Consider the following 19,575-nt stretch of genomic DNA (forward strand, 5'->3'; position numbering starts at 1 on the left):
TCTTCCGTCATCCAGAGCTCCAGAGCACAGCATCGGAGGCCGCCTCTCTCCGCCGGACACAGCCCAGCGGAATGACGCGGGTGAAGCTGTGACATTTCTTATATAGGAGAGGCGGGCCACCCGTCACGTGACCCCGCCCCCTCTGACGCAAGGGGAAGACCTGGGCTTCCCCTGTGACGTAGCAGAGGGTGCGTCAGAGGGTGCGGGGTCACGTGACAGGTGGCCCCGCCTCCCCTATATAAGAAATTCAAAGCTTCACCCGCGTCATTCCGCTGGGCTGTGTCCAGCGGAGAGAGGAGGTCGGCGATGCTGCACTCTGGATGGATGGATCTTCTCATCGCTGGACCGGAGATCACCCGTCGCTGGATACAGACAACGTTGGAGCAGGAAGCCGGGACCGAGTGGATTACCACCGCTGGATTTTTTTTCTTTTTTTTTAATTAATAAAGGACTTTTTTCTACGGTGTGTGTGTGTTTTTTTAACTATTTACATTTCCTTCGTGAAATGGTAGGGGTACCCCATTACCAATTCACATAGGGGGGGCCAGGATCTGGGGGTCCCCTTTGTTACCCCTTTAACAAAGGGGACCCCAGATCCTGGCCCCCCCTATGTGAATAGGCATCTGTCCCCCCCTCTTTTCTGTGGCCGGCCAGATTAACGTGCTCGGATAAGGGGTCTGGTGTGGATTTTTGGGGGAACTCCATGCCATTTTTTTTTTAAATTTGGGGTGGAGTTCCCCTTAAAATCCACACCAGACCTGAAGGGTCTGGAATGGATATTTGGGGGGAACCCCACGTCATTTTTTTCTTTTTTATACATTTTTCTGTTTTATTACTTCTGGTTTCATTTATTATAAGTTCTACAACAGCTCTTATACAAAAAGGTCAACATGTTCAAATGCCAAAGGTAGCAGTAAATAGTGACGCATTACTGTGTAAATAGAGACTTGTCAACCCAGAAAGCGTCTAACAAATTTAATAACTCTAGGTATCTTCATATGTAAAATCACAAAATCCCCAAAAATGGAAGCAGATAAATAGTAAGTTTCTGTAGTCACCTCAAGCACTTGTCGGGCTCTTCTTCATCTCGGACACTGAATTCTGTCTGTACCATCTCCTGTTTCAGTTCTCCGATCTCTGTGGCAATGGTGTCAATGAGCTTAAAGAAGCTCTCCCCCGGCCAGCACACTTCCATTGTAATCCGGGCAGTCTTGTTCTGGACGGCTCCTCTGTTTTCCCAGCTCTTGAAACAAAGCCCTTTCAGCGGTGCTGACAGGGCTTCCATCTTCACCCATTCTTTCTTCCGGGGTTCGTGGGGCCTGTTTGGCTGAGCTGCAATGACATCACTCTTTCCGGGGTTCGTGGGGCCTGTTTGGCTGAGCTGCAATGGCATCACTCTTTTTTTTTTAAATTGACGGCGGGGTTCCCCTTAATATCCATTCCAGACCTGAAGGGCCTGGTAATTTAATTTCGGGGGACCCCTACGGTATTTTTTTTTTTATTATTAATGAATTCGCTCTGAATTGCCAGAGTCGACAATTCATTATAGCCGCAAGTCAGTTTTAAATGTCTTTTTTTCTTTCAGAAATTACACTTTGTGCAGAGACAGTTCTAAGTACGGGAAACATGCGATATTTCACATGCTAACTTTACACCCCCCCCCTAGGTACGAAATTTAAAGGATAATTTCACTTTTATTGTTTCACTTTTAGCATTATTAAATTCAGGGGAAGGCCGAAAATCCAATCTCCCCCTCTCCGCCCCCCCCCCCCGCCCTAATTAGGGAAATTGCAATTGTGAATAGTGTCATCAAGCATTTAATAGTGGTGTGCAACCCAACCATTCCTTCCACACCCTTCCCCCCTCCCCCTCTCCCCCCAATAGATCCCCCTCTATCCCTACCCACTCTACTCGACCCTCCCGCCCTTGGCCCGCCTGGGCCTCCCCTGGGGACTCTACCTGTGGCCTCCACACTACTCACCATTGTTGTAACCTCCCAACCACCATACCTCCCTATGCTAACCTCAACCATGCATCCCTCCGTCTCCCCCCACCCCACCCCCTCCCTCGATTTTCCGTTCAGTGCCTCTTTCTTTCTCTTCTTCCCATTTTGTGAAGTTTTAGTGCTTTTTATGGTGTAAGGAAAAAAATTCCCTGTGTTTTGACTAGCCTGTGTTAGGCTCATTACAGTGTTACTAAATTCATATAAATGGTTGAAAGTGCATTAATTAACCGAGTCCAAAAAAAAAGGATGTAAAAAAAAACTAGAAAAAAAAAGAAAACACATATAAAAAAATAAGGGTTCATAAGTCTTACTTATTATCCTTGAGCCACTTCTCCGTACTTGCCGGTGAGTCAAAGAAAAGAGTTCCACCAAATGCAGAGGCTCGCAGGCGCGCTGGATAAAGCAATGCGTAAGGAAGTTTGTATTTTTGAGGAATTCGCTTGATTGGGAGAGGGATAGAAGGGTGGGTAAGGGGATGGGAGGAAAGGAGTGAAGACAACTTGGAACTGGGAGGTTTTATCACTTTCACAATGTTACAAAGAAAAGAGAAAAAGTATGGTTGTGTATTTAATATGTCAGATCATGCACGTTGGTGTACTGTTTTTTTTACATTTGATACGCAAACAACAATAAAAAAGTTATAAATGGAAAAGTCTTTTGCAGATATAACAGTTTTTTTTCTAAGATTGCCCTGTATTTGGCTCCATCCATCTTCCCATCAACTCTGACCAGCTTCCTTGTCCCTGTTGAAGAAAAGCATCCCAACAACATGATGCTACCACCATGTTTCATGGTGGGGATGGTGTGTTCAGGGTGCTGAAAAAAAACAGCGCTAATGTGAATAAATATCAAAACGAATAATTCATCCAAGCCACAACTCTACTATATTCAAACTAGAGTCGCGCTAACACAATCCTAATAATCAATGAAAAAATTTCGAATGATAACAATTTCATATAATAAAAAATTCCATATAATAAAAGAGTCCACATGTTTAAAAAAAAATTGATACTTGATTGAATATCAACGATATCCACCATCATAACTGGAAAAAATCCAGTTTTTCTGCCACATATAGCATTTTACTTTTAGGCCAAAAAGTAATTTTTTAGTCTCGTTTGACCAGAACACCTTCTTCCACATGTTTGCTGTGTCCCCCACTTGGCTTCTCGCAAACTGCAAACAGTACTTTTTATGGCTTTCTTTCAACAATGGCTTTCTTCTTGCCACTCTTTCATAAAGGTCAGATTTGTGGAGTGAATGACTAATGGTTGTCCTGTGGACAGATTCTCTCACCTGATCTGTGGATCTCTGCAGCTCCTCCAGAGTTACCATGGGCCTCTTGACTGCTTCTCTGATTAATCCCTGTCAGTTTATGTGGACGGGCATTCTCTTTCCATTTACGGATAATGGATTGAACAGTGCTACATGAGACTTTCAAAGCTTGGGTTACTTTTTATAACCTAACCCTGCTTTAAACTTCTACATAACTTTATCCCTGACCTGCCTGGTGTGTTCCTTGGCCTTCATGATGCTGCTTGTTCACTAACGTTCTCTAACAAACCTCTGAGGGCTTCACACTCTACACGCCACACTTTTCAGATAAAAATGTTGAAAATCATTTATAATTTTCCTTCCACTTCACAATTATGTGCTACTTTGTGTTGGTCTATCATATGGAAATCCCAATAAAATACATTAACATTTTTGGTTGTAACATGACAAAATGTGAAAAATTTTAAGGGGTATGAATTCTTTTTCAAGGCACTGTAGCTGGTACTGCACATTCACACTGCTTAGCCATGTATGGAGATATTAAGGGATTTCTCTTGTTCAGTCATTGAGGCTGCATAAGAAAAACCTTAACACATATGGCCAGTGGCGGACTGACAACTCATGGGGCCCCTAGGCAATAGAAGATTATGGGGCCCCTGGGCTTACAGATGGCCACCATGCCAGGAGGCAGTGCAGAGGCGGGGCAGCTAAAATCTCGGGATTTACACACCAAAAGCATGTCGGTTTTAGACATATCAGGGACAGATGTAAAAAAAACATAGATTTTTACATACTGTCCCTGGTTTTACTGAGCCTGGCAACCCTTGTGGCATGGGGCCCTCGGGCAGTGCCCGAGTGACTCAATGGTCAGTCCGCCCCTGCATATGGCCAGCTTTTTTCTCAAACACACCCCACTGCAAAGCTCTTTGTTGCCTCTCACATGCAGAAAGACGCCTATAGAACAAAGCTAGTACTAAGAAGTGTTTCCCTTCCATCAGTCATATTCAAAGTTGCCTTCAAAATTGAAATGTGATTAGTAATACAAGAAGCAAAGAGAGAGGAAGTTACACAGAACCTGCTTCAGGATGTAAACACCCACGGACCCTTCTGAGATTATTAGGATTATAGCACAGTTGCAATGTTTGCTTGAAAGTATTGGTTGCTACAAGCCTTCTGTCCATAGATCATTAGAAGGCGAGGATTGAGGAGATTCAAGAAATGGAAAACCTTACCATGATTTTGAAGGAATGAGAGAACAAATATTGAAAGATTTGCACCCCATATATCTTTTATAGAGATAAAATCTCTCTTGCCTCTCAACCCTAATTTAGCATATTGGCAAATATTCAGCATCTTTTACAATCCAAGAGGGAGAAACCCACCCATCCCGCTGTTGTCCTACCCTCCCCTCATCTTTTCACCACTGATCCAACATCCCTAGTTCATATTTTTTTCACTGTGCCTCCTCTGTTATTCTCTCCCTGCAGTTTACCCATGTATAAATTTGTTTTCTCTACATGTAAAATACAAAAAAATGCTCAGAATTCCACGTTTATTATTGTCAACAGCTCCTAGATATCATGAGCAATGTCTCCACGGACTGTTGCCCTTTTACATGTATATGTTTAGTATTGTTGCCGCATTCTTTGGTACCCATTTATACATTTTTCATATGTGCTGTTTCATTTGTATTCCTTTATGTTGTTTAAAGGGGTTGTAAAGGTTTGTTTTTTATTTTCTAAATAGGTTCATTTAAGCTAGTGTATTGTTGGTTCACTTACCTTTTCCTTCGATTTACCTTCTAAGGGCCAGATTCAGAAAGAATCGCGTAAGTTTGGGCGTAGCGTATCTCATATACACTACGCCGCCGTAACTTAGAGAGGCAGGTACCGTATTCAGAAACATCTTGCGTCCTAAGTTACGGCGGCGTAGCGTATATGGGCTGGCGTAAGCCCGCGTAATTCAAAGTAGGTTGGCAGTGGGCGTGTTTTATTAAAATGAACCGTGACCCCATGCAAATGAGGGGCCGAACGTCGCAAATCACGTCGCAAATACTCAATGCTTTCGACGTAAACATAAACTACGCCCAGCCTCATTCACGTACGAATTACGCAAACGACGTAAACCACGTAAAATTCAACGCTGTTCCGACGTCCATACTTAACATTGGCTGCGCCTCATATAGCAGGGGTAACTTTACACCGGTCATACGCCTTACGTAAATGACGTATATTGATACGCCGGGCGCAAGTACGTTCGTGAATCGGCGTATCTTACTCATTTGCATATTTTTAATGGGAACGCCGAATGCGTCCAGCGTAACTATGCGCCCACGATACGCTGGCGTAGGCAAGTTACATCGGACGGCTGAAGCCATGTTTTCAGGCGTATCTCTCTTTGTGAATCCGCGTAAAGATGCGACGGTGCACATTTGAAAATCGTTTCTGAATCTGGCCCTAAATGTTTATTTTCTTTGTCTGAATTTCTCACTTCCTGTTTCTCCTCAGTAAACTTGCCACCATCATCCGAGCGGTGGTTAGTCAGCCAGAACTGCTTACTGAGGAGGAACAGGAAGTGAGAAATTCAGACAAAGTAAACAAAGAAAATGGAAATTTAGAAGGGAATTCGAAGGAAAGGGTTAATGAACCAACAATGCACTAGCTTAAAGGAACCTATTTAGAAAATAAAAAAACAAACCTTTAAAACCCCTTTAAGTTCTGTACCGCATTGCTGAGTTCCTTAAATATTAATAGGTAGATTCAGTAAGAGTTAGGCCGGCTTATCAGTAGATAAGCCGACCTAACTCAAAATCTACGCCGACTTATGTTTAAGCGTATGCTCAAACAGAGATACGCTTAAACATATCTAACATAGGACGGCTTGCGCCGTCCTATCTTAGATTGCAATATTTTGGATGGCCGCTAGGTGGCGCTTCCATTGTCCATACGCCAATTCACGAACGTACGCCCGGCCGCCGCAATACATTTACGCTGTTTCCATAAGGCATTATCAGGCCTAAAGTTATTCCATCTATTAGGTGGAATAGCAATGTTAAAGTATGGCCGCCGTTCCCCCCGCGAGATTCGAAATGTTTACGTCGTTTGCGTAAGTCGTCCGCAAAAAGCGATTTACGTTGTTTACGTCCACGTCGAAATCAATAGGCCCGTGCGGCGTACTTAGCCGCAATGCACACTGGGAAATGTAGGCGCCCGGCGCATGCGCAGTAACAAAAAAACGTCAAAAACTTAAGGTCAAGCCTGATTAACATTAATCACGCCCCCCTTCCACACATTTGAATTTGGCGCCCTTACGCCTGCCCGCTTTAGGCTACGCCGCCGTATATTAGCAGGCAAGTAAATGTACCAATGGAGAATCATGTACTTGCCTAGCTAACTTACGGCGGCGTAGCCTAAACACGCTAAGCTACGCCGCCGCAAGTTTGCACCAATGTACCTGAATCTACCTATTAGTAAGTAATTAAGAAAAAAAAAGTATTGGTTGCTCAGTGATTGGTTTACCTTCCTGGATACGTAAGTGACAATATATTTTTCTTTTCGATCAAAAGGTACTAACAAAAGGATATGGAAGGCCTTTTACTATGGTGAAAATAATCACATTCCATAAGGGACTCTGTGTCACAGATCAGGGTCATCATACATATATTAGTAGTATTTATGCTTTATTTTGCTGAGAATGATAGAGGCTAATTTCAGCATTGCCATGACAACCAAATGCCCTTTTCCTCTTAGCTTTTAATAAGATATGACAACTGAGGGAATCTTCAAGGGGAAAACAAAACCTTAGTTTCTCCATCTATCAGAATAACGTAAAGCAAGAGTGGGTCAAAGAACCTGTTGATTATGTTTACATTTACCTCTTGGAAGACATCCAAGCACAAAGAAAAATATAATCATGCTCATGCAGTGCCATTATAATCTTTTTTTACGCTGCAGGTAGTATTCTGCGTCAAAATTTCAGGTGCTAACAATTTCATAAACAGTCATTTGCCAAAAGAGAAAGTCCATGAAATAAATCCTATCCAGGAAACACTGATATTATGCGAAAGTCAGAATGTGCACTCAGTTTTCTTTTAATTAAATCTAAATTCAAGGTATATTTATTTTTGGATAGTTACGTTGGTACAACTTGGACCAATGTAAATATGCATATGTCATATCTGGCCTCCAAAAGCAGAACATTTCTGTAATAGGCTTTGCTATTACAATGATCTTCACTACCTTGTGGGTCCTGTGCCAAGTGGCTGCAGGCACAATAAGTCATGGCAGGATCACCAGGTATTGTTTTATTGAAAGCTGCAGATTTAAAAACAAACATTTTTTTAAGCACTTACCTAGAAATTTTCAGCGGTGTAACTTAAATTCGTCCGGCGCAAGGCGTGCCTAATCTAATGGGGCGAGTCCCATTTAAATTAGGCGCGCTCCCGCGCCGGACGTACTGCGCATGCTCCCGACGTTATTTTCCCGACGTGCTTTGCGCGGGTTTACGTTGCGCCGGGTTTTGAGAATCGCGACGGGCTTAAAAAAAAAAAAGAGTTGCGGCGGGAAAAAAAAATAAAAATGACAGCGGCGCGGGATAGAAGGGTATACTTTTACAAGGTGTAACAGTTTACACTTTGTAAAAGCAGCCCTAATTTTGCGACAGCAAACTAATACTTACGGAGAAAAAATGAAGCGTAAAAGCTTTGTGGATCTCCGTAAGTGCTAATTTGCATACCCAACGCTGCATTTGCCCCCCAGCGGCGGCCGCGGTACTGCATCCTAAGATCCGACAGTGTAAGTCCCTTACACATGTCGGATCTTCTGCCTATCTATGAGAAACTGATTCTGTGGATCAGTTCCATAGATAGAAACAGGGATAAGACGGCGTATCAGTAGATACGCCGGCGTATCCCTTTTGTGGATCAGGCCCTTAATGATTACATGAGATTTTAGTGATTGGGTTTACATATAATTTAAGTACCTAGACAGACAGGCTGTATGGGATCAATATGCCGCGTACACACGGTCGTTTTTTGTGATGAAAAAATCACTGTGTGTGGGGAAAACGTTGTTTTATGTCTTCTGAAAAACGACAAAAAAAAAATGTGAACATGCTTCAATTTTTTATGTCGTTTTTCAGAACTTCGTTTTTTGTGTCATAAAAAATGATCGTGTGAGCTTGCACTCGTGACTCTCTGCCTTTCTTTGTTGTCCTTACAGACATTTTAATAGCCTGCACAGGACAAAACAGCACCTGTCCAGTAAGAGCGACTGCGTTTATGGGCAAAAACACAGCAAACGTGCACTAACAGCAACTGCGTTTATGGGCAAAAACACAGCAAACGTGCAGTAAGATCGACAGCGTTTTTGGGCAAAAACACAGCAAACATGCAGTAAGATCTACTGCGTTTATGGGCAAAAACACAGCAAACATGCAGTAAGATCGACTGCGTTTATGGGCAAAAACACAGCAAACATGCACTAACAGCAACTGCGTTTATGGGCAAAAACACAGCAAACATGCAGTAAGATGGACTGCATTTATGGGCAAAAACACAGCAAACGTGCAGTAAGATCGACTGCGTTTATGGGCAAAAACACAGCAAAAGTGCAGTAAGAGCGACTGCGTCTATGGGCAAAAACACAGCAAACGTGCACTAACAGCAACTGCGTTTATGGCCAAAAACACAGCAAACGTGCAGTAAGATCGACTGCGTTTATGGGCAAAAACACAGCAAACGTGCACTAACAGCAACTGTGTTTATGGGCAAAAAACACAGCGAACACAGCGAACGTGCAGTAAGATCGACTGCGTTCATGGCCAAAAACACAGCAAAAGTGCACTAACAGCGACTGCATTTATGGGCAAAAACACAGCAAACGTGCAGTAAGAGCGACTGCGTTTATGGCCAAAAACACAGCAAACGTGCACTAACAGCGACTGCGTTTATGGGCAAAAACACAGCTTTAAGGTTTGTATAACATTCCTATGGAAAAATCCCATGGAAATCCTAATCAATAAAATCTCAAGCAGCAACATCTTCATTTAATTTAGAGTTTTGATATTTATAAAGCTGAATTTGCATTAAAATAATACGTGGTGATCCCATGAAGATCCTTGTTGAAGCACTTCCTGTTATATGGTGACAAACCTCTGTCCCTGTCCCCCCCTTGTGGCCCTGTATCTCCACAAAGGCCTTCTATGGAGGCTACAAGTGACCTTGTCAACACACATTACAGATGCATGGCCCACTGTTGTCACCTCCAGATAAAACCCCACCTAAAAAAGCCATACTTCCATAGTTGGAGTGCATGTAGACAGGAAATCACTGCAGGAGATCAGCAGCCAAGATTCAACAATGTATGAGAAAAGGTGAAAAACCGTATTTTATTTTAAAAAAAATGGCCATTTAAAAAAATGGCAATTGTTATGATACACTAGTTCATATTTTATGTTTTACATGCCTCTAGATGGGCTGTAGCCTCGTATCCAGTCATTTAGTGACACACCATAAGAAATATATCTTTCAGAGAGGTGTAATTAATTTAATAAAATGTATTTTTTTTAATAATCATGGACTTTATGTGAAAGCAAACTCACCTATAAACCTTTAGCACTTTGCATAATTTTAAACAGTGTCTTGTGCCCTATAATGTAATTTTGTAAGTAATAGCTACAGTATGTAAGAGACATAACTCAAGCCCAGATATTATGCTAATACACAGACTCAATATTGAACAAATTAGATGTAATCTGCAAGTAATCTCCCAAAGTATAGAGTGCAGGTGATTTCCAAGCTTGATTAATGTCCCAATATGAAAACGCTAGTAAAGTAGCTATACACTTTTAGCCAAATATTTTAATGGGAATGTATAATGATTTTATATATATATTTTTATTTATAATGCCAAGCATCTCCTGCATTTATGCAGAAGCAAAGCAGGTGGTCCACTTGAGTCCTGGAGCCATTTTTTCATTTTTTGTTTACATGTTTTAAAAATAATTTTAGATCTGAAGATAAAACCTCCAAACATTATATATTTTTTGAAAGAAGACACCCTAAGTGCCTGACTTAGGGTGTCTGCTTTCAAAAAATATATAATGTTTGGAGGTTTTATCTTCAGATCTAAAATTATTTTTAAAACATGTAAACAAAAAATGGCTCCAGGACTCAAGTGGACCACCTGCTTTGCTGGTTGTCACAGGGACACACAGGGACAACATGACTTACAGCGCGACTTTGCAAGGCGACTTCAGCGCGACTTGGAGCAACTTACAACGCGACTTAAAGTTGCCTCCAGGACAGGCGACTTTGGCTGTGGCCAATCACAGAATAATCAGCTCTGTGGGAGGGAGGGGTTTGCCTGAGTAAACTATTTTCTTTTCCTGTAAAGTTGCTTAAGTTAAGACAGTGATCCGATTTTAGAGGCAACTTCTATTGAAATCAATGGGTACAAGTTGCCTGCAAGTTGCCTACAAGTCACCTTGAAGTAGTACAAGAACCTTTTCTGAAGTTCGAGCGACTTTAGTAGTGTACATTAAGACGGCTCTCATTTACTTCAATTGAATTTCTCATGTCGCGCGACTTGGGGTGACACAAGTCGGATCCCAAGTCGCTGTAGTGTGAACCGGCACTTAAGAAAAAGTAGTGGTAGTTCCAATTTTTTAAATTTCTTTATTTTCAATTTCAAAGAAACAAACAATAGGAGTACCACAGTCACCACAAAATACAGGCTACGGTATGTAAAATCATCTACAAGAGAAATCAGCCAACACCTGAGTAGTCAAAGACAATATACATATAATTCCCATTCTGTGCATTTAAAGGGAATTTTCAAGATTAAAAAAATTATATGGTGTAAGCCCGTGATAAAATGTAATAGGCGGAAGCCAAAATCATGTGGTTTGTTGTCTCTCATGGTATTCTAGCTTTCATAATTATTCCCAAATGTGTAGTCCATATCAGTCGTGAGAGAAACAAGGCAATGAGGGGAAAAAGGTAGTTCCAATGTTTTATGATATAATACACCAACGTTAATTTTATGGCACATAAAACACAATAAATTACGCACTTCTTTGGTCTCTTTAAATGTTTAAAATGCCTAAAATTTACAAAATGTAAAAAAAATGTCCTTGTTTCCTCCTACCTGTCTGTATCATTTAGCTAATTTAGTAGCAGTATGTTTCAGGCCTTTGCCTCTACAAAATGCAGTATCTTGGGGGTAAGATTCTATACCAGTACATATTCATGTGTCAAGTCCCAGAGTCCTTTTAAGCACTAGCTGGTGACTGGCTGCTCTACAGTTCAATAATCCAATTTAACTTGAATATCTCTGTGGTTAAAAGCTTTTTAATTACCCCATGCCTTCTGCCGTAGTATTCTTGATTAACTCTTTAGGTGCTAAATTGGACATGATCTTATCATGATGCACAGCCTTTTTTAAACGGACAGATATTAATATAAATAATGTATACATTAATAGATATAGTAATATAACATGCTTTGTCTGCCCCCAGATTCAATAATATTTAAGACCCAGTGGATGAACCGAATAAATATTTTATTATAGGGAAACTTTATGGACCACTCTGCCTTATGTCTTTAGCTTTTGTAACATAGCACTTTTATGGGATAATCCTTCAGTAAAGCAGATATTATTGTTTTGTCCACTATATTGCCCTGAGACACTGATCATTCCCCCCGGGGATTTGGTTTTCTTTTATAACAGGCAGCTGCACTACAGAGACAAATCTTTGACTTCCTCGGCTACCAGTGGGCACCAATATTAGCCAATTTCCTGCATATTATGGCAGTCATCTTGGGAATATTTGGCACTCTGCATTACAGATCCAAGTACCTGATATTGGTAAGTTCAGACATTCATCAAAATGATCCAAGGCCACTCTTTTATAATGTTAAGTGACGATCAATACTGAGTATCCATTTTCTTAGCTCCTAAAAGGGAGTTTTTACTTTCAACATGAAAGGTGTAAGAGAATTGCTATCTTGGTTTAATGTTAGTAATTCTTCGTACCTATCTCAGTATATGTTTTTTATACAATTGACTTTGTCTGCATACAGTAGTTTGAATAAAGTGGAACTAAACTGAAAGGCTAGGTTTACCTCTTCCAGAAAATAGCCGATGCGCTGAAGAGGCCCCTGTAGATATAAAAAATATGTGCAGCTTTGTAAAATGATCATTAATGTTGTTTTACCTGTAGGACATTTAAGTTGCCTCAGAAGCCTGGCTAAAAAACTCCCATTTAGCAGCTCCTAGGTCATGCTTAGTTCCAAAAAAAAAACGAAACTGAGAGTGAGCATCCAACAGTTTTCACAATCTAGCAACAAGTCAGGATGTGGATGTTGCTTCTGAAGGGACCAAAATGGCCTACAGGTAAAACAATAAAATAAATGATCATGTGACAAAGGTGCGCAGATTTTTAATATCTACTGGGGCCCCTTGACTGCATGAGCTATTTTCTGGAAAAGGTTAACTTAGCCTTTAAATAGTAAAAAAACTGAGAGCAGGCAGTACTTTTATGCAGAAGAGACCTGCTATGTTTCTTCTGCAACAACAAACGCTTGTTTGTGTAGCTAAGCCAGCACACTCCAGCTGTGCCACAATGCCTGATTCCTCTGCAAATGCATGGGATGACACCATTCCCCCACTGGCCAATTAAGAGGCTGAGAACTCACTATGACAAAGCATTGTGCCAGTGGGGGAAGGGGGGGGGGGTCATCACTGCTCTAGAGTGCCGCTCAGTGCCCAGAGCTGTGCAGTAATGTAATCACTAGGAAAAACAATTTTAAAAAGGTATTTACACTGCTTTTTATTAAAAGGGTATGCAAAATTACGACTTGGATAGTAGATAGCCTTTCCTTCTTCATTAAAGTGTCTTTGTTGCCATTTGAGATTTCCCCTCACTTCCTGTCTGGTCAAATGGTTGTCCCTGGGACAATCTATGGAAAAAATCTCTCTAAGGTTGCATTCACACAATCCGCTTTCACTTGAATAGAATGCGTTACGCCCTCCAAAAGTGATGGGAAGTATAATTCCTGTATCACTTCCTTACTGTCTGCTTTCACCGCTTGTGCTTTAAGTAATATAACAGTGAAAATCATTTTTATTTTACGGAAGTAATAACCAATTAAATAGGATAACAGCAAATGTTTTCTTATGCAAAGTGTCTGGAGAACAGAAAATAGGCTCTTCACTTAGCAAGGGGATTTCTCCCTAGCCTCAGTGAATAAGGTAAAGCTCTGTTGACTGCCATCATCCAATTATGTACAAGCAAAAAAATGACTATGTTTTATTTTCCTTGGACGTGATTGGGTATTCTTTGCAAAGTGAGTTTTCACTACAATGACCAAGCTAAGGAGCAACAACTCTTTCAAAGTGAACAGCCTATTTTCAGTTTTCCAACCTCTTTGCTGTTATCCTGTTTAGTTGGTTCTTACTTCTGTATAATAAAAATGGATTTTCACTTTTATATTACTTAAAGCGGTGGTTCACCCTCAGTGACACGATTTTACCATCGAGACAGGCATTGTAGCGCGAGCTACAGTATGCCTGTCCCGATTTTTTTACCCCCGTACTCACTGTGTAATCGTACATTATAGATTTCGGCTCCCGCGGGGAATGGGCGTGCCTATGGAGAGGGAGGATGATTGACGGCCGGCCCTGGCACGTCACTCTCCCCGAAGACAGCCGGAGTAGGTCTCGGCTCTTCACGGCGCCTGCGCACAGGCTATGCGCAGGCGCCGTGAAGAGCCAAGCCTATTTTGGCTATTTCCGGAGAAGCGTGACGCGCCAGAGCCGGCCGTCAATCATCCTCCGTCTCCACAGGCACGCCCATTCCCCGAGGGGAGTCGGTATCTTCGATGTACGAGTACACGGTGAGTACGGGGATAAAAAAATCGGGACAGGCATACTGTAGCTCGTGCTACAATGCCTGATTTTATGGTAGAAGAAAAAAAAAAATTTTTTTTGGGTTTATAGGGTGAACCCCCGCTTTAAAGCTGATCTCCAGGTTAACAGCAAAATACAAAGTTGAAATACACCTATGAGAGATATTTTACATGCATGGGTATTTACACAGCTCTGCCCAGGCTGGTGATCTGTGGTCCCTCTACTGCAGTTAGGCAGCTAGGTCACCCCATCTTTGATTTGTGAGTGTGCCTTGTGCACACTCTTAAATCAGGGATAGGGTTGACCTAGCTGCCTAACTGCAATAGAGGAACCACAGGTCACCAGCCTGGACAGAGTTGTGTAAATCCCCTTGCATGTAAAATATCTCTCACTACTCTAAATCAGCATTATTAAATTACATATAGTTACATAGTTAAAAAAAGGCACAAATCCATCCAGTTCAACCAACATAGAAAAAGAAAAACACTCAAATAGAAAACCTATATACAATCCTATACCCACATTTCATCGAGAGGAAGGCAAAAAAAATAAAGCATGATCCAATTTGCTCCAGTTGGGGAAACAAAATTCCTTCCTTCTCCCTAAACAAGCAATTGGATATTCCCTGGATCAACGTTAGAGGTAAATATTACAAAAACTTAAATTTTTGGGGGAGTTTAAACCTTACACATGAATGATTGTTTAGATGTCCATTTATTTTCATCTGTGAAGCCTTTTTTTCCCAACCTTATGTTATTTACAGCATATAAACAATCCGAATGCATTATCTGACCTTCAATGCAATCCACTCCTTTGGACTTTTATATCGGTCTGTAAAACCCTTTGCCAACAGAACAAATTAAATTCACATATTTCAATTTATCTGTCACTCTTCAACAATTGTCCGTTCCAAACGCTGCTTCTCATTTTTATACCCTAGCTATTGAAAGCTGTTGTCGTTTGACGGATCTAATCTCTTTGTAAATATATGCTGTATGAAGCAGCCAGGAACAATACTCTGTTTTGATAAAACGTATTGTGCCTACTTAGCAGATGGCTATCTTGATAAAATATTCCTCTCAACTCCCTGTCCTTTCGAGGATATAAAATTAGATAATTCCACTAGACATGCTAATGGCCAGTCTTGTTATTTAAGCCTCAGGCTATTCATAAATGAGCAGATATCTTTCTGGGAGGGGGAGTGATACACTCTTCCAATGGTCTTTGGAACTCCAGGTCCCAACAGTGGTACACGTGTTGCCCTTTGATCCTTTTTTCAGTGATGGAAGAGGGAAGGAGTGGGCAATTTTAAAACATTTTCATAATAAGATCGTTATCTTTATCACAAGTCAACAAAATGCATTTAATGATTGTACTTGTAATACATTACTTGTAATGTATGTGAATTATTTTATAAGATCTTGTTTTAGAGTAGTTATCAGGACATGTAAAATATCTAACGGGCCTTAAAACATTCAAGAACAAGGCACAAAAATGGCCTGAAAGTGATTATAAAGGTAGCGACTTAGTGAGAATCCAGTCAATGTGAAAAGTATAAGAATATATACAAAATCAGACGTAAGGGATACCATAAGATAGAGTATTGATTTTATATATTCAAAGAAACCAAATAGCTCTGAAAGTATAACATATTTTCTTCCTTTTTTATCTGTGCTTTGAGAGCTGCCTTCACATAATAATGTAACTATTGCATTGTTTATTCTCAGCTTGCCTGCAGTCTGCACAGTAACTGCACAGATGCATGGGAAAAACATTATCTGCTTCATGTACCATACTTATTTTATTCCTCTTTGACTTAATCTATTCCATGCAAGGACCTATAAATGGTGAATTCTTTGCTATACCTTTATATAAATGGAGATCAGAAACTGCTAGAAGAAGGCATCCCCTGCCTACGTTATTAAAGGGTCACTAAAGGAAAAAAAAATTTTTTTATGAAATTACTGTTTACAGGGTATAGAGACATAAAAGTTAACCGATTCCTTTTAAAAATGATTAAAATAGATTAAATTCAATCATATAATGTGCCTCTAGTTTCACTTTCGGTTTTAAACTGGTTTGATGTTTCTGTGAAGTAAAGAGACCCACAGAACAAAAACAAACAAATCCAGGGCAGTGTTTTGTTTTTAAAATGAATCTGATTGGTTCTGAGAAGTTTTAGACACACAGCTTGGACCACAGTGAAAAGCTGCCATGAGATTTTTCATAAGGAGCCAGACAAGCAGGAAGTGTGGAGATCAGAGCAGAATTACAGCAACTTCAAAGCAAAAATGAACAATGAGGACATGAAACCAGGACTGCAGTAAGGTAAAGGAAGCTATTTAGCTAAAAAAAAAAAATCCTTTAGTGATCCTTTAAGCTGTAACACATCTCCAAGGGAGAGAGAATTGGTTCTTGTGAATCCGAACTTGCAGAAAATTTGACCATTTCGTTCTAATTCAAAGTTTAATGGGAAAGGTTAGTTTGGTTTACAATTGAACTTGATTCACTCATGTGAACTGGTAAACCACTCTCCAGTTCACTCTAACCACTGTAGACTTCACAGTGTTTTATTGGTGCACCTGGTTATGGGGAAAGAATTTCCATGCTTTGTAATGTGCAGATGCAGAAAGGCTGCATGAAAACAATCCAATGTTTACAATCACCCTAGCCTTTAATGCCAGCCCCAACCATAGGGAAAGGTTTACGTTTAAAGGCTACATTTGCAAAGTTGCTTTTTATACCTGAGTTCATTAAAAATAATAATGTATTTTAAAAATAAAGTTATCCTTTAAGGCCTTGTACAGACGTGCAGACATGTCCGATAAAAACGGTCCGCGGACCGTTTTCATCGGACATGTCTGCTGGGAGGTTTTGGTCTGATGTGTGTACACACCATCAGACCAAAATCCCAGCGGACAGAGAACGCGGTGACGTAGACGACACCGACGTTCTCTGACACGGAAGGTCAATGCTTCCACGCATGTGTTGAATCAATTCGATGCATGCGCGGGATTTCGGACCAGCGGACATGTCCGATGAGTCGTACTAACCATCGGACATGTCCGACGGACAGGCTTCCAGCGGACAAGTTTCTTAGCATGCTAAGGCCTTGTACACACGACCGAACATGTCCGCTGAAACTGGTCCGTCGGACCAGTTTCCGTGGACATGTCCGACCGTGTGTAGGGCCTACCGGACAGTTTTCTGGCCTAGCGGACAGGTTTCCAGCGGACAAAAGTTTCTTAGCATGCTAAGAAACTTGTCCGCTGGAAGCCTGTCCATCGGACATGTCCGATGGTTAGTACGACTCATCGGACATGTCCGCTGGCCCAACATCCCACGCATGTGTCAAATTGATTCGACGCATGCGTGGAAGCATTGACCTTCCGTGTCAGAGAACGTTGGTGTCGTCTATGTCACCGCGTTCTCTGTCCGCGGGGATTTTGGTCTGATGGTGTGTACACACATCAGACCAAAACCTCCCAGCAGAAATGTCCGACGAAAACGGTCTGTGGACCGTTTTCATCGGACATGTCTGCTCGTCTGTACACGGCCTCAGAAACTTTTGTCCGCTGGAAACCTGTCCGCTAGGCCGGAAAACTGTCCAGTAGGCCCTACACACGGTCGGACATGTCTGCGGAAACTGGTCCGACGGACCAGTTTCAGCGGACATGTTCGGTCGTGTGTACAAGGCCTAAGTTTACTAAACCCCTGGCTTGACATACTTCAGAAACAAGCTTGATTAATGAATGAAAGAAAACATGTATTGAGGAAAAAGTGGTGGCTTCGATTGATTATCTTCTGAAAGTGTTACTTGCCAAGCGGTCACTGGCTACTGTACTTTCTGAGTTACCAACCATAAGCAAGTACACAAAAAGTGAAATCAGAGTAAAAGGCAAAAGTCATAAACTGTATACTTCTAAGACAATGACTCAACAAGTACTGCTGACTTTGGGCAAGCATGGCAAGCGAAAAAAATATATATAATTTTAGAAGGGAGAGGTTTGTAATAGCAGCCTACGTATTTTTTTCAGTACATGCCATCTTTCATGTACAAAACCTGCATATTGACAGCAGCAACCATATTTGTATTGTATTTGAAACATAATCCTCCCCCAATGTTAACAACCAAACAAGAACATTTATAGTTTCTAAATAAAAATAGAAAGATTATAAACTACTTTATTCACTTGAGATCTATTACCTTTATAGCTGTTAAGGACTCAAATTTTTTTTTTATATATCTCTCTATGAGCCTGTTAAATTGGTGATATTAAAGTGAAATACTGTACTTATTGGCATATAACACTGACTTTTTTACCCTGAAAATAGAGGGTTAACTGTGCCTGCGTGTTATATGCAGGGGGCTGTGGAAAGTTTTTTTCCTGAAACTTCCCTATTAAAGTTAGGGTGCGTGTTATACGCCTGTGCGTGTTATACCCCGATAAATACGGTAAATAAAAGGCTTCTTTTTTTTTGTATGCTCATTTTTTTTATAGAACACTGAAAAAATAACAAGCAAAATTACTTTAAATACATTTTAAAAAGATTATAATTTATTGGAAAAAAAATATAAAAAGTAAAAAAATAATAGCTAAGGAGAGGGTAAAGAACAAGTCAACTGAGGATAATTAAATACTTCCCACCCAGCCACTGCACATATACGGCCGGGTGGCCTCTCTCTCCTTCTGAGTGGACGTTCAGGAATGTCCCTCAGAAGGAGGGGGATCGCGCGTGTTCCGCTATGATCACTGTGTCCGGGTGACACGAGTGCATCGGGATCGCGCCGCTGCGTGGCAGTGGCGCGATCCCGATGCACTTGTGTCACCCGGACACAGCGATCATAGATTGGCAGGAGGGCTCTGTGATTGGCCCTCCTGATCACATGATGGCCATGTCCAATCACAGCCGTCATGTGATGTAAACAAACAGTCAGTTGCTAGGTGATCGGCTCTCCTCTCCTCACACAGAAGTCGTCGGTAAGGAGAGGAGGGTGGATCGCTGCAGCTGGCTAGTGATCAATGAGTATGAGCTGTTTTTTTCAGCTTTTTACTCACTGATCACCAGTCTAGTGTCCCACACAGAGTGTAAAACACAAAGTAAACATACATGTCCCCAAAACACTTGTCCCCAAAACACATATCACCACACATGTCCCCGCATAGTAAAAACACCTGCCACCCACATATGTAACAGTAAAATCACATGTCCCAATGATCATTTGCACACATGTCTGTGATCACCTGCGCACATCTGTACATGATCATTGGCGTACATATGTCCGTGATCACACAAACCAATTATTATACACTTACTAAATAGAAAGACGAAAATATTTTTTTTTTCAAAATTTCCGCTCTTTTTCCGCTTATATCGCAAAAA

The 19,575-nt window shown here is 41.1% G+C and overlaps 1 protein-coding gene across 1 annotated transcript in view; it reads left to right on the plus strand.

Annotated features, from left to right (window-relative positions):
• The window catches only part of LOC120927332 (sodium/potassium-transporting ATPase subunit beta-1-interacting protein 1-like), a 64,870-nt gene that overhangs the window by 37,350 nt on the left and 7,945 nt on the right, over window positions 1-19,575 (plus strand). The window contains exon 2 of the mRNA XM_040337926.1: window positions 12,010-12,147. Coding sequence (XP_040193860.1) covers window positions 12,010-12,147 — 138 coding nt within the window. The remainder of the gene's footprint in view (window positions 1-12,009; window positions 12,148-19,575) is intronic.

Source organism: Rana temporaria, chromosome 2, assembly GCF_905171775.1.
Source record: "Rana temporaria chromosome 2, aRanTem1.1, whole genome shotgun sequence".
In the NCBI taxonomy this organism is placed as follows: domain Eukaryota; kingdom Metazoa; phylum Chordata; class Amphibia; order Anura; family Ranidae; genus Rana; species Rana temporaria.